This window comes from Aricia agestis, chromosome 10 (assembly GCF_905147365.1).
Source record: "Aricia agestis chromosome 10, ilAriAges1.1, whole genome shotgun sequence".
NCBI lineage: Eukaryota > Metazoa > Arthropoda > Insecta > Lepidoptera > Lycaenidae > Aricia > Aricia agestis.
The window spans coordinates 11,065,150-11,081,284 of NC_056415.1; the positions used below are offsets into that span (position 1 = coordinate 11,065,150).

General features: G+C 37.4%; 2 protein-coding genes and 1 long non-coding RNA gene across 5 annotated transcripts in view; 2 read left to right on the plus strand and 1 right to left on the minus strand.

Annotated features, from left to right (window-relative positions):
* LOC121730977 (cAMP-specific 3',5'-cyclic phosphodiesterase) overlaps window positions 1-16,135 on the plus strand; it is a 474,096-nt gene that overhangs the window by 175,038 nt on the left and 282,923 nt on the right. The window lies entirely within an intron of this gene.
* Window positions 11,083-12,656, minus strand: LOC121730984. Of its 2 annotated transcripts, none has more exons than XR_006036174.1 (3): window positions 12,599-12,656; window positions 11,453-11,610; window positions 11,083-11,371 (listed from the first exon to the last, which is right to left on the minus strand). It is a non-coding gene; the product is annotated as an uncharacterized LOC121730984 (long non-coding RNA). The 2 variants fall into 2 exon arrangements; XR_006036175.1 differs by lacking the exon at window positions 12,599-12,656 and adding an exon at window positions 12,023-12,108.
* LOC121730976 lies at window positions 11,366-14,987 on the plus strand. Its single transcript, XM_042120236.1, has 2 exons — window positions 11,366-13,432; window positions 14,348-14,987. Exons 1-2 carry the CDS (start codon window positions 11,461-11,463, stop codon window positions 14,746-14,748), a joined length of 2,373 nt encoding a protein of 790 aa, XP_041976170.1. The 5' UTR covers window positions 11,366-11,460; the 3' UTR covers window positions 14,749-14,987.

Consider the following 16,135-nt stretch of genomic DNA (forward strand, 5'->3'; position numbering starts at 1 on the left):
AAAACACTATAATATTGATTATGAACGTAAGTCGGACTGGCAGATATTAAAATAAGTTGTGTTTAACCGTAAGTTTTCAAACCTAAAAAAATAAAATAGGTAGGATTACCGAAATCATTAGCATTACTCTCCCATCTGGCTTTTCCTTAGTCAGCCAAAAGAGATTTAAGTACTTTTCTTATATTATTCTAACTCAGATAGACCACTTATCAAAGTCAGTTTAAGATTCGTAAGCATTTCATGCGGTCGATAGAGCTGAGCTGTGGAATTGGTTTCCCGAGCGATCTATACCGAGCCGTGCTTCGCTTACAACTCGAAAAGAAGAATCTTTTCAATCTTGAGACCGCAAGCCTTTAAGTAAAACTGTGTACGTCGTAACTTGGACTTGTCTTGCGGTCTGCGTGGCTGATCTAATTGAAATCAATTCATTTTATTCTAGTTAACTAAGCAGAATACTTCTGAATGAGCCTAATTTTTATGGACATTATTGAGATTATAAATAGAATATTCATTAATTATTATATTTCGTTTTTCGCCAGAAGTCTCAACATTGCTTTAGATATTTTTCAAAAATTATTCTCTAACAAGTTTTAATTTTTTGTGGTAAAACACGCATGACCAACTTTCCTCCAAAAAATGTGTTGAATGAAATACGTCTACTTGTCTCATCTAATTAGTAAGAACAGTGATAAGTGTTTCAGTTGTCGAGTTTACAGCCAATACAATTTTTTACCAAAACATTTGCTAAGTATGTCAAGGTGAGAATCTGAATGCGACTGAAAACGAAACGGAATCTAAAATTATAACACGATATTATCAACCATAACGGTTAGATTTTGTTTAAATGATTTATGAGAAAGAAACTAATTTTAGCAGCTTTTGTTTAAAAATATTAACGTATGTTAAGGGCCTGTTTCACCACTTCCTGATAAGTGACAAATAGGCTGTCCACCAATTAACTTGACAGATCAAGTATGGAGAATCTGTCAAAAAAGTTGTGAATAGCCTATTCGGCACTGTAGTGTATGCACTTAGTATATAATATAACTATCATAATAGTTATAACACGGTCTCGTGCTCATGGTATGTGGAGGGGGCACACATCAATACAGCGAGAGCCATGGGCGAGGGCGGATGTGTGCCGGAGACCTGCCAGTATCGTGTGTTACCGAGCCTGTGTAGTTATGGGACATAAGTAAATAATCCAGTACATCACAGGCACTTTCTCAGAAAGTAGTGAAACAGGCCCCAAATGTTCTTTTTTAAACGATGAAACTTCTACAGGAGAACTCGTTAGGGAAAATAGGTTTTCCAGAGCACACTATTTAGTTTTATTTTCTACAGCTGTTGTCCCTGAGGTATTTTTCAGAGGGTATCGACAGCTGAGCTTTTTACTGATTCCTGACGAGAAACAACAACGTATCTGAGCCCGTACCACGAAACGGTTTCGAGACTCAAACAATCGTAAGAGAATGTTGCATCCTACTCTAACAAACGTGAAATGACGTTGTTTGAAATCAATCTCAAGATAATAATATGAATACACTAAGGCCGATATAAATAGATATTATACGTGGGAGAGCCATGCTTCGGCACGAATGGGTCGGCTCTACCGGAGAAATACCACGTTCTCATAGAAAACCGGCGTGAAACAGCGCTTGTGCTGTGTTTCGCCGAGTGAGTGAGTTTACCGGAGGCCCAATCCCTAAACTATTCCCTTCCCTACCCTCCCCTATTACCCTATTCCCTCTTAAAAGGCCGGCAACGCACCTGCAGCTCTTCTGATGCTGCGAGTGTCCATGGGCGACGGAAGTTGCTTTCCATCAGGTGACCCGTTTGCTCGTTTGCCCCCTTATTTCATAAAAAAAAAAAAATAGTAAGTACTCATGATACATCTCGGTCTCAAGAGGCTCTGTGATTGGTTGGCTATCAAATTTTGGACCGATCACAGAGCCGAACCGCGTCTTGAGACCGGGTCGCATCCTAAGTACTGACTTTTTATACCGGCATTAGTAATACATAATATTGTCAGCTTTTACATTATTAGGCTTGACTAATCCCAGCTTATTGGCCAGAAGTCTGATGTAAATAAGCATTATGTTGTGTTTTCTTATTTAATAGGTAGTGGGAATTCCTTTTACCGACTGACTAGAGTACTGACTAAAAACATCAAAATAAAAGAAACCTCGAAAACCCTCGTCAATACTTAATTATTCTTATCAAAGTATCTTACCCACACAAAATATATTATAGGCAATGTTGTGTTTACAAATCAAACGTTGTTTATTATACCATTTGTCCTTGTTAACGTAACATATGAAAAGGCAATAAGCCGTGTTCAATAAACGAGGCCCTTTCTTGTAAAAGAAATCGGGACCGAAATGTATGCGGTAGGTACATATCTCCTTTATTAATATAAATGAACTATGTGGGCTCTTTAACACGCTTTTATTAGCTTGGGCTGTATGTATGTAACGGAATCTTTGAGGACGATTTTTACCTATCTCGTTGCAATAATTTGTTAAAATTTTGTTTTATTTTTTTAAAGCGTGTTTTTTAGCTTTTTTAAACTATTATTTATTCTTATTCTCCTGCTTCAGGACTTATTGGCACGGGTTTGAATAGCTGGTCGGATTTGAGCTTTTGGGTGTGATTATTAGTTTCGTTCTTGTCGTGGGAGTGGAACAATTATGTTCAGTTTTGGTCAATTTAAGTTAGTTCGATTGTGGGTCTTAAGGATGTAAAATTGCATACTATCTGAAATAATTTAAGTTCTTGCCTCAATAGTCTGACAACGTAAATGAATCCGATAAGGCAATTTAGTATGAAAAAATCGACTACTTAACACGTTCAGACCGGGGTGTACCACCGGTGGAGCACGGAGTACTCGCTGACAGGGCGGGGTGTACCACCGGTGGCCACATCACATCTGACTTTTAATGTACTAAGAAATTCGTGCCGCCTTGAAAGAGAGTATTGTAATTACCGTTCCCGCCCTGTAAAATCGACAAAGTTTCATAGTGTAGCTCAGGAGATGGATATCATTTCGGGAAGTCAAAAAAACAGGATTGAAAAATTGTACCTATTTATTAGGAACAAAATATGACAAAATCACGATAAATGGTACGAAATGCAAATTATTTATGCTGGATCACATTGAAAAAATGTCCATTTACAGGAAAACTAAATCAAACATGAAAAAAAAATAAAGACACTAGCTGTTGCCCGCGACTTCGTCCGCGTGGACTTTACAGTCGTTCCCGTACATCGATTGAGTCGAGTCGCTTACGCGCATATCAGAAAAGTATACTGTGTGGGAATCGCACATTTTTGCGGGACAAAAAAACATTCCTTGTCCCAGATTCAAATTAGTATCTCGCGATAAAATATAGCCTATAGCCTTTCTCGATAAATAGACTATCTAACACTGAAAGAATTTTTCATATCGGACCAGTAGTTCCTGAGATTAGCGCATTCAATTAAGCCCTTTCAAATAATTTCCCCAATTTTTTCCACATTTTTCTCTTTTTCTTCGCTCTCATTAGACTTAGCGTAATAAAATATAGTTTATAGCCTTTCTCGATAAATGGGCTATCTAACACTGAAAGAATTTTTCAAAACGGACATTAGTTCCTGAGATTAGCGGGTTCAAATAAGCCCTTTCAAATAATTTCCTCAATTTTTTCCACATTTTTCTCTATTTCTTCGCTCTCATTAGTCTTAGCGTGATAAAATATAGTCTAGCCTTTCTCGATAAATAGGCTATCTAACACTGAAAGAATTTTTCAAATCGGACCAGTAGTTCCTGAGATTAGCGCGTTCAAACAAACAAACAAACTCTTCCGCTTTATAATATTAGTATATATTGATGGTACAGAACGAAAATTATTTTTGATGAATCGTGTTGAAACAATCCAAACACATTGGTTTGTTATCACATGCAGAGCAAAAACTATTCACGCGTTTTGATTTTTTTCTAGCCATAGCCGCAGATTCGGTTGTTGTAATACGGTCATGACAAGGGCCTGTATCTCTTTCGGGTATTTCTAAGCATTCCTTCGGTTTTCGCTTACTTATGTTTTGGCTTCCGTTGAACAATCGGCTCACCTTCCTCTTCGGCGTCATCGGATTGATTATCATTGCTAGACTTGCTAATCATCTCTTTTATAATTTGTTCCCGGAATTCTAAAATAAGTACTTATTTTCTTTCCTTCTCAAAATTTCTGGTGAATAACCTAAGCATTTACTTACATTGTGCCACAAACAATCTCGATGGTACGTTTGCGGTACCACTTTAGGGTTTTTCTAAGGCTGATATAATACTAAGCCATCTGATCTGATACATCCACGCGTGATGAGTGATGAGACAAAACAATAATTGACCTATTATAGGATTATTAGATCGTTAGAAAGAGAGAGAATGCATAATCGTTGGCCGTGGCCACCGGTTGCGCACCCCGCCCGGCAGGTCTGTTGGTTTATGGGGCGGTGGTGTACCACCGGTGGCCATGTGAAGATTTGGCCCGTTTGGATACCACATCAGTTCATGAGGTCCCGGTCTGAACGTGTTAAAACTTTCAATGATGAAACTCTCGATCAATAGAAGGTCGGCGATCTGTAACCACATTAATCTTATACTGCCTAAAGGTTGTATGATTCGTTTTTGTGCCATTTCCCATTAGTTGTTGTAGGGGCGTATATTTCACCGGGACGCAAATGTCACATAAATTTGCTCAACTAGAACCTAATCTTTGAGTTGGCCCTACCCGTTTATTATGTCATAGCTATAAATCTTTACACTTCCTAACTTGAAACGAAATTTTACTCTTGAACAGAGCGGTTCTTTATAATTTATGATTAGGTATGAAAAATATGGCTGGAGCTAGGCTCGAGCATTCAATGGCATCTACAAAAACTTTTAATTTTTTCCTATTTTATATAATACGAGCTTTTGCCCGCGGCTTCGCTCGCGTTAAGAAGTATTATTATTTATTATATACAAACTTTCATGCCCTATTTTAACCCCTTGGGATTGAAATTTATCAAAATCCTTTCTTAACGGATGCCTACGTTATAACATCTACCTGCGTGCAAAATTTCAGCCCGATCCGTCCAGTGGTTTGGGCTGTGCGTTGATAGATCACTATGTCAATCAGTCAGTCAGTCACCTTTGAGTTTTATATATATACTACCTATCCCGGTGAACTTCGTGTCACTTTAAAACCTTCCCTGGACTTCTACGAATATTTTAAGATTAAAATCAGCCCAATCCATCCAGCCGTTTTCGAGTTTTAGCGCGACTAACACAATTGAAAATCCATTTATATATATATATATAAATGTATATATATATATATATATATATATATATATATATATATATATATATATATATATATATATATATATATAGATATATAGAAAGGAAACACTCCAAATTGGTATGGATTCTACGGATTCTATTGATAAAAGATTAATTAGAATTCTTCTTTTTCAGGTAAGTGCTACCTCAGACTCAGAGTATTAGCAGCTGGCGTGGACGTTCCGTAAGGTAAAATATTCATTTCACATTCACTTTGGCGAAATTCAGGGCCGGATTTAACCTAATAGCCTGCTAGCACACGTTGTTCGTGCTATGGGCGTCACTGTAGTGTCTCTAACTCAGGAGCGTACAATTATTTTCAAACATAGTTAACGGCTTTTTATTATGTACGAGAGAAATAGATTAACTGTAACACAACTTTTATACGTGGGAGAGCCATGCTTCGGCACGAATGGGCCGGCTCGACCGGAGAAATACCACGTTCTCACAGAAAACCGGCGTGAAACAGTGCTTGCGCTGTGTTTCGCCGAGTGAGTGAGTTTACCGGAGGCCCAATTCCCTTTCCTATCCTCCCCTTTTCCCTTCCCTTCCCATCCCTACCCTCCCCTATTATCCTATTCCCTCTTAAAAGGCCGGCAACGCACCTGCAGCTCTTCTGATGCTGCGAGTGTCCATGGGCGACGGAAGATGCTTTCCATCACGTGACCCGTTTGCTCGTTTGCCCTCTTATTTCATAAAAAAAAAACAGATTTTTATTTGTTTGGGTTATATTAAGTCAACGTTAGTCACGATATGGTCACGATCAATTGGCTAAGTTTGACATTAACCGAGCACATTAGCCCTACTCATAAAGTTAATATACCTAGCGGAATAGAGAAACAAAAGCCTGAGCAAGAGAGATGTCACTATCAGTAACACTGCGTGGTAAAAAGTACTTCTATCGCGTGCATTTATCTATTAATGAGAGTTGCGATGGAACCTGATATTTATTCACTCCCAATAATTAATTCAACGTTTATATAACACCTAGGATGTAAATATAAAGTCAGTGAAAGATGAGGTTAAAATTGCAACTAACATTTTTATGATACAATGTTTTCACGTTCCTACGTGAAAACATTACGCAGTCTTTTCAAAAGGCCAAAAGGCCAAGAGGCGTCTAATGACTTTAACACGTTCAGACCGGGACCTCATGAACTGGTATATGGTATCCAAACGGGGCAAATCTTCATGTGACCACCGGTGGTACATCACCGCCCCATAAATCGAAAGACCTGCCGGGCGGGGTGCGCCACCGGTAGACACAGCCAACGATTATGCATGAATAATTATGCATTATCTCTCTTTCTAACGATCTCACAATCCTATAATAGGTCAATTGTTTTGTCTCATCACTCATCACGCGTGGATATGTATCAGATCAGATGGCTTCGTACTATACCAGCCTTAGAAAAACCCTAAAGTGGTACCGCAAACTTATCACCGAAATTGTTATTAAATGCTTGGCTGAAGTTTGGAGAAGAAAAGAAACTAAGTATTTTAGAATTCTGGGAACAAATTATAAAAGAGATGATTAGCAAGTCTCGCACTGATAATCGACCCGATGACGCTGCAGAGGAAGGTGAGCCGATTGTTCAACGGAAGCCAAAACATAAGTCAGAGAAAACCGAAGGAATGCTTAGAAATACCCGAAAGAGATGCAGGCCTTGTTACGACCGTATTACAACAACCGAATCTGCGGCTATGGCTAGAAAAAAATCAAAACGCGTGAATACTTTTTGCTCTGCATGTGACTCATCAAAAATAATTTTCGTCTTGTACTATCAATGTCTTTATAATTTTTTTCATGTTTGATTTAGTTTTCCTATAAATAAACATTTTTTTAATTTGATCCAGTAGAAATAATTTGCATTTCGTACCATTTATCGTGATTTTGTCATATTTTGTTTCTAATAAGTAGGTGTAATTTTTCAATCCTGTTTTTTTTTACTTCCCGAAATAATATCCATCTCCTGAGCTACACTATGAAATTTTGTCGATTTTACAGGGCGGGAACGGTAATTACAATACTCTCTTTCAAGGCGGCACGAATTTCTTAGTACATTAAAAGTCAGGTGTGATGTGGCCACTGGTGGTACACCCCGCCCTGTCAGCGAGTACTCCGTGCTTCACCGGTGGTACACCCCGGTCTGAACGTGTTAAGATAATTAGGATAAAAAGCGAGTAAGTAAATTAGCTCTATTTTCTAACGTAAAGATTATTTTATTACGTAAAACAGTTGAATGTAATCAAAGAAACGCCGAAAATATGAAGTGCTAAAAGTTCATGTCAAATGTAAATAAAAGAATGTTAATGAAATTTCATCCGTCCTGATTGTCAGCTATCTTAATGTAATCTAGTTAAAAGGTTTTTTATGGTCAATACCCTCGGCTGAGGGCATCGTTACTTATGTGATTGTTTGTTGTCAGCCTATTTATTTTATTGCTTTTTCGTTGTCTGGTGTCGTCATGATCACTTTTGGGCGAGATAAGTGCCACGATCAAAGAAATTGGTTCATAATATTATGCTGATGGCGCACCGACACCGTAAGATGGTCGGGTTATGTCATCCGACACATCTCGACTGATATATTTTGTACTTGGATTATGTAGTACGGTATGCTGTATGACTAGTGTCTACCCGACCAATTAACGTAGGCTCGCCATCTACCTATGAATCAATTCCTCTATAGTAGATACATATTTTATCTCACTCAAAATTGTTACACGTCTTGTCTACATTATAGACCTGGATCCCAAAAGGATAAGACATAACTTACTTTCAAATGGATGAAACCATAGGTTCTTGGTAGTGCCTCGTGTACTTAGAATACCTGCGAATTTGTGTAGCTCTAGGTGTGACACCTGGTCAGTTACCAGGTAACAAAGTTGACTAAAAATGAGTCTTACTTTACTTCTTTTCAAATGGCTAATATTTATATATAATTTGTAGATTATTATTCTGAACTAGTATAATGTAGTGTAAGTGTATCAAAACTATTATCAGACGTTTTAAAAAATAACACACCTAGAGCTACACAAATTCGCAGATATTCTAAGTACACGAGGCACTACCAAGAACCTATGGTTTCATCCATTTGAAAGTAAGTTATGTCTTATCCTTTTGGGATCCAGGTCTATTATAAATTAAGTACTAATACGTTTCAATTCATCGATGTGAATTTGTAGCCTTCAAATTACAAAAGCTCTGTACTGCCGCTTTAAAACATAGCAGGTTTAGTGTAATATGACCCCTATATTCATTTATTACAATGTTATGTGCTACAAGCAATCATGTATTAAAATATCTTATTACAAGCACACTAAATTGGATCTCTGTTAATTTAATTTTTAAATCGATGTAAATTAGATATTTAATTTGAAATTCCAGTAAACGCTGAAACTGAAAAGTCTCTGTTCAATAATATATCATCCGATGGTCGATAACGCCATCTAGCGAAAGAGTGGCGTAACGGAAGCAGTGACGTGAACCCCGCGCAGTTTGCAGCAGCGTGACGTCGACACCCGCATCGCCGCGCCGCATCTGGGGCAACTTCACTCCCTTTCACCGCTGAACGCGTAATGGTTGCTAATATAACTGTCCTCACGTTAATAAATCATTAATTTTGTAATTTTTCGTACAATAAACGTAGTAATCAACAAGTCAATAAAGAACTTCATTGAAGAGTTCCTCCTGCTCCCGAACAAGTTTGGTCCTTCGAGCCGGATACAAGATACAAAGAGCCAGGCGGCAACGTGGAGCGTTACTTTGGAGAAGAGGATTATCCAGTCCAGGATTGTCGTCAAGTCGCATCCGGTCAGGTTACAAAACCCTTTTTCCCCATCCTTATCCAATATTTGCGTTAATATTGTTATTTTTTCCGTCTTAGTTGCGGTATTCCGCGGCGCCGGTGCCGCGTCAGGGCGTGGCTGAGCGGGAAACTGTAAGTACTTTTGCTTCCTATAACTTTCAAAATGAGTGACGATGAATTTAATGCGTTAGAACCTCCCCAGGGGCCTATGAAAACAAATGAAAGGGCTAAATCTCCTCGCTTAGGTATTAGCACAACCTCAAATAAACGTCTCGCTGATTTAAAAAAGCAGCGAGGTACGCTAAAAGGACGGCTTACGTTATTTGAGAAGTATATTTCGAAATTAGACAAATTAACACTAAATTTAAATATGAAAACAGAATTAGATTTACGAATTCAGTCAGCTTACAATTTGTTCCAAAGTTTCAATGATATTCAATGTGAAATGGAACAATTCATTGATGAAACCGATTTACCTACTCAATTAGAATATCGGGAGTCATTCGAACAACAATATTTCTCCATTATGGCTGAAGCGAAGTGCATGATAAATTCTAAAGATAGTGAACGAAACCAAGTTCCTTGTCAAGTTTTACATAATCCTGTGTCGGCAATTAAGTTACCAGAAATTAAACTACCAGCATTTGACGGTGCGTATGATCAGTGGTTGGAGTATAGAAATTCATATCTCACCATGATACATAATCGTAAAGATCTCAATGATATACAGAAATTCCACTATTTAAAATCATCTCTTAGTGGTACTGCCTCTCAAGTTATAACGGCGTTGGAATTTACTGCGGAAAACTACTTACATGCATGGGAGCTTATCGAAAATAGGTTTCACAACAATCGGTTATTAGTGCAAAATCACGTTAAAGCTTTGTTTACTGTCCAGGCTCTTCAAAGTGAATCATATATTCAAATTAGAAAATTGATAGACTCAACATTACGTAATTTGCGTGCACTAAAATCACTGAACGAGCGGACGGATACATGGGACACGCTAATTGTCTATCTTGTTGTATCTAAACTTGATCAGTCAACTGAACGCGAATGGGAAACTTATAAAGGTACTCTCGTGTCTAAGAATGATTCAAATAACATTAAATTAAATGATCTGTTAGAATTTTTAAGAAACCGTGCGGATATGTTAGAAATGATTAAGTCTAGTAATAATAAAGGTATTTCTACAATTAAGCATAATTACAGTGATACAAATAAGTTAAATTCTAATTTTAATAAAAAATATATAAGTAAATCAAATCACATAAACTCGCAACCTGTCACACATTCATACGTTTCTAATTCAAGTTCTAATAAACATAACTCCGAAAATAATAAATCTAGGCGTAATTGTGTTAATTGCGGTGGAGATCATTATTTATACTCATGTCCAAAATTCTTAAATTTGTCTGTGCAAGATAGGAATATAATTGTGAAAAATAAAGGACTTTGTCAAAATTGTATTCGTTCTAATAGTCACTCAATAAGCGAGTGTTCGTACGGCCCATGTAAAATATGTAAAAATAATCATAATACATTACTTCATAATAATAACAGCGATAGCGTAGGTAAAGCTGCATCTACGTCGACTATTTTGCATCCGTCGGCGAGCGTAAACAAATCAGCTGATGCGCAGGGCCTACGGTCCGAGCGCAATGTACTTACGTGTAGTGCCGCTGTGCAACCGGTTTTGTTATCAACGGCACTTATAGATGTTCCCGATATAAATAATTGTTATCATACAGTTAAAGCACTCCTCGATAATGGGAGTCAAAATTGTTTTATTACAGAATCGTTATGTAATCGTTTACAATTACCTATTATACAGTCCACAATTCATATTTCAGGTGTAGGACAAAGCGTTTCAAAAAGTTCTCACACTTGTAAAATAAATATTCGTTCAAAAGTTAATGATTTTAATACTAATATTCAATGTTGGGTTCTTCCTCGTATAACATCGAAGTTACCTTCGTTAGACGTTCACTGTAAATGTATACAGATTCCTAAACATGTTTCGCTCGCGGACCCTACGTTTAGCGTTTCGTCGGACATTGATATATTGTTAGGAGCGGACATATTTTGGGATCTTTTAAATAATAATAAGATTAAAATTAGCAGTGGTCCATATTTGTACGATTCCAAATTAGGATGGATCATCTCTGGCCCTCTTCATATTAATAAGTCGTTTAAACCTGAAAAAGTTCAATGTAATTTAGTTCAAATAAATAATCAATTGCAAAAATTTTGGGAGTTAGAAGAATTGACTGACTTACCAAATATCATGTCGAATGATGATCGTTATTGTGAGAAGTTATTTACAGAGACTACTAAACGTGACGAGTTTGGTAGATTTTTCGTTCGTATTCCTTTAAAGGAGTCACCCGAATTGTTAGGGGACTCGTACACTATGGCAAAAAATCGTTTTTTATGCCTGGAAAGAAAGTTAGATCGTTTACCTAACTATAAAAAGCTTTATTTTGAATTTATGCGGGAATATGAGGCACTCGGTCATATGACTCCAGTTGCATCAAAGGATATCCCGGATATACTAAGTAAACCGCATTATATCTTGCCTCATCATGGTGTTTACCGAGAGGATAGTGTCACTACTAAATTGCGTGTTGTGTTCGACGCGAGCGCGAATACGTCTAATAATAAATCATTAAATAATATACAACATGTAGGTCCACCGTTACAAAATGATATTTTGTCTATATTACTTAGATTTAGGCAGTATAAATATGTAGTGTGTAGCGACATCCAGAAGATGTACAGACAGATATTTGTTGAACAGGATCAACGTGTCCTGCAATTAATATTATGGCGGGAAGGTCGAGATTTACCTTTGCAATTGTATAAGTTGAACACAGTTACGTATGGTACTGCGTCGGCTCCTTTTCTAAGTATGCGTTGCTTACAACAATTGGCTTTAGAATGTGATGATGATTTAGTAGCCAGGACTATTAAGGATAATTTTTACGTAGATGACCTTTTTACAGGATCCGACGACCTTGACTCGTTATTACAGTTGTGTAATAAAATATCTGCAACTTTAAAAAAGGGTTGTTTCCCGTTACATAAATGGACTTTTAGTCATGACGTTTCTGCTGATAAGTGTAAAGACCTAAATGTCGGTGAACATCGCTTGTCAAAAACGTTAGGGTTAGGTTGGTGTACAAAAAATGATGAATTTTATTTTACAACTAAAATCTCACATAATGATACAGTAGTTACAAAGCGTTTAATATTATCGACAATTTCACAAGTATATGATCCTTTAGGTTTACTCGCACCTGCGGTAATAACAGCTAAATTATTGTTACAAAAGCTATGGTTACATAAACTAGATTGGGATGACGAAGTTCCTAAAAATATTACGAATGCATGGCAAGGCTTTCTTTCAGATTTAAAATATTTACGCGATATTAAAATACCTCGTTACGTGGTTCGCGGTAATTATATAGAACTTCATATTTTTACCGATGCGTCGCAAAGTGCCTACGGTGCGTGCGCGTACGTTAGATCGTGCCACAATGATTGTGAAACTACTGTACCTATTTCTGTGCATTTGTTGTGCGCTAAAAGTAAGTTGGCGCCGATAAAGACTGTTAGTATTCCCAGGTTAGAGCTATGCGGAGCTTTAATAGGTGCGAAATTGTATTGTAAAATAAAAAAGTCTTTATGTTTAAATTTTAATAAGGTTTATTTTTGGACTGACTCAACAATCGTGCTGGGGTGGCTTCGTATGTCACCTCATCTACTAAAAACGTTTGTACAAAATAGAGTCGTCGAAATTAATGAATTGACCGGTGATACCATCTGGCGGCATGTTAAGGGCACGGAAAATTCAGCTGATATCATAACGAGAGGTTCTACATTAGACACATTAAAGTATGATAATAATAATAACTGGTGGTGTGGCTCTACGTTTTTACGAGAACCTGTGGCTAAGTGGCCAATTTTTAATACTAATATTGAATCGTTATCTATTGATTTACCCGAAACTAAGCCTGATACAATTAATTTACATTCCATTCAAATTACTTCATTGATTGATTTTGAACGATTTTCGTCATTTATTCGTTTGCAAAGAAGTTGTGCATATTTATTGCGTTTTATAAATAACGCGCGAGTAAATACGCGCGGCAGTATAGGTTCGCGTTTAACCGGTCCGTTATCAGTAGACGAGCTGCAGCGGTCGCTCGATGCATTGACGCGGCTCGTTCAACAAGAATGTTTTAGTGAGCAATATCGTGAGTTAAAAAATAAAATACCGTTGAATAGTAATAAAAATAACAATAAAACTAATAAATTATTATATAAACAAATATCAGGCTTAAATATATTTTTAGATAAGTTTAATATAATTCGTATAGGTGGAAGGTTATCTAACGCGGTTGGATTTAATTATGAAAAGAAACACCCGGTATTGTTAAGTAATAAACATCGTTTCTCGAGGTTATTGTGTGAATATGAACACAAACGACTCCTTCACGCTGGACCTCAACTTTTAGTGTATTCTATGCGTGAAAAGTGGTGGATTTTAGGAGCTCGTAATTTGGCTAGACAGGTAGTACATAACTGTGTCATATGTAAACGAATGAAAGGGAGAACGTTGACTCCTCTCATGGGTAACTTACCTACTGAGCGACTGGAGCCCAGCTTCCCATTCATACAGTGTGGAGTTGACTATGGGGGCCCATTGTTCATACTGGATCGCAAAGGCAGAGGTGCTAAATTAATTAAAGCATATATTTGTCTATTTATATGTTTTACGACTAGAGCAATACATTTAGAATTAGTAGGTAGCTTGAGCACGCAGGATTATATTTTAGCATTAAATCGTTTTATAGCACGACGCGGAAAGCCGTACCAAATATTTTCAGACAACGGGAAAAATTTTGTGGGTGCTGAAAAAGAATTGGCAGCAATTTTTAATAAAACTAAAGATATTTCTGATTTTCTAACTAATAACCAAATTCGTTTAACATTCATACCCCCCTATAGTCCTCATTTTGGTGGGTTATGGGAGGCAGGAGTCAAGTCCTGCAAGTACCATTTGAGACGCGTACTCGGTAATGCTAAATTAACACGCGAGGAGTTTGAAACAGTATTAACGCAAATAGAAGCTGTTCTGAACTCCCGCCCTTTATCCCCTCTGTCCTCAGATTCTGACGATTTCCTCCCACTCACTCCAGCACACTTCCTGATCGGTCGACCGCTGACTGCGCCTGCCTGCGAGAACCTCACGACGATCGAGCCTACGAGACTGGGACGCTACGAACGTGTGGAGCAAATTAGACAACACTTTTGGCAACGATGGTCTAAAGAATATGTTTCAGAGCTCCAGCAACGAACAAAATGGAAGGACAACAATGAGGACATCACACCTAATATCTTGGTCCTTATCAAAGAGGATAATACTCCACCACTCAACTGGAAATTGGGACGAGTAACAGAAGTATTCCCCGGGACTGATGGAGTATCCCGTGTAGCTGAAATACGTACAGCGCACGGTATTATACGACGGTCTTTCTCGAAGATCTGCCCGCTGCCTGTACAACTGTGAAGACGAATATGTTGGAAGATCCTGGTTCTTCCAAGGCGGCCGGTATGTTCAATAATATATCATCCGATGGTCGATAACGCCATCTAGCGAAAGAGTGGCGTAACGGAAGCAGTGACGTGAACCCCGCGCAGTTTGCAGCAGCGTGACGTCGACACCCGCATCGCCGCGCCGCATCTGGGGCAACTTCACTCCCTTTCACCGCTGAACGCGTAATGGTTGCTAATATAACTGTCCTCACGTTAATAAATCATTAATTTTGTAATTTTTCGTACAATAAACGTAGTAATCAACAAGTCAATAAAGAACTTCATTGAAGAGTTCCTCCTGCTCCCGAACAGTCTCTAAAATAATGATAGGGACGCCATGACGACATAACATTTAAAACGTTGAACTTTATCTGTCGTACTGACTCTGAATTTTAAATGAGCAGACACTTCTTAAGTTTAAAAAGAGCGCTTAAAAGTACCAGGGGACAACGCGATGTCATTGACATTTCGTTAAAGTTTTTTATTAGGTTTAAATAAAAAATATAATAATATTATACGAAAAGTCCATCCTATACATATAAAGTTTGATATAAAGCCATCGATCAATCTGTAAGATTGTTTATTCGCGAGCGTTGCTGTTAGTAACTGCCGCACTCAGAGTGGAACATTAATTTCTTAAATATAATTAATTCAAAATTTTGAGATAAGCTCCATACATTATCTGTCAAACTCTTCATTAAATTGAAGGTTAATCATAGTTAAATGTCTCTGAGTACAGATGGGTAATGGAAAAATTTCCGAAAGAAAAGAAAAAAGAAAAATTTCCAATATATTTTTCCAATTTTTCAAATATTTTTCCAAGTTGAAATGTCAACCAAGATTAGAAAATAAAACAAGATTAGAAATTTATACTATATGAAATAATGAATTCGGAGTCATTCCGACTATACCTATGTAGTTTTGTGACATGCCTCATAGTTTTTTTTTTATAATTTGAGGCTGTCTATGGGCTGTCCGCCCATATCCTTTGTTATGTTATTTTGTTTTTCCTCATAGTTTAGACTTCGGACCATCGCTTCACAATAGTCCTCGAATAGGTGCATATAACGCATAAATGACATTGCTGCTGCCTGTTCCCCTAATTAACGCCTGAAACGTATTACGTTCACGTTTCAGCCTCTGATAATACGGGCATACCATTGTCATAAATTGACGACAATGTTGAAGAGCATAATTTTAAAAATATGCAGATCGACAATGCTAGAGAGCGATGGACGCGTAATTTTAAAGGTATTCAAAATTGCATATTGTGGTTATTTATGTGACATAATACGAATTGAGTTTTACTGAAATTGCATCGAGCTAGCACAATATTCTCATTGAAACGCTCAACACAAATG

What these genes read in the sequence shown, in the direction of transcription:
- LOC121730976 (XM_042120236.1), top strand. Translation starts at nt 11,461, where the DNA reads ATGTCGAATGATGATCGTTATTGTGAGAAGTTATTTACAGAGACTACT. An exon ending in ATGTTTTAGTGAGCAATATC is followed by an intron (nt 13,433 to 14,347) that starts GTGAGTTAAAAA and finishes CTCTGTCCTCAG; the next exon opens with ATTCTGACGATTTCCTCCCA.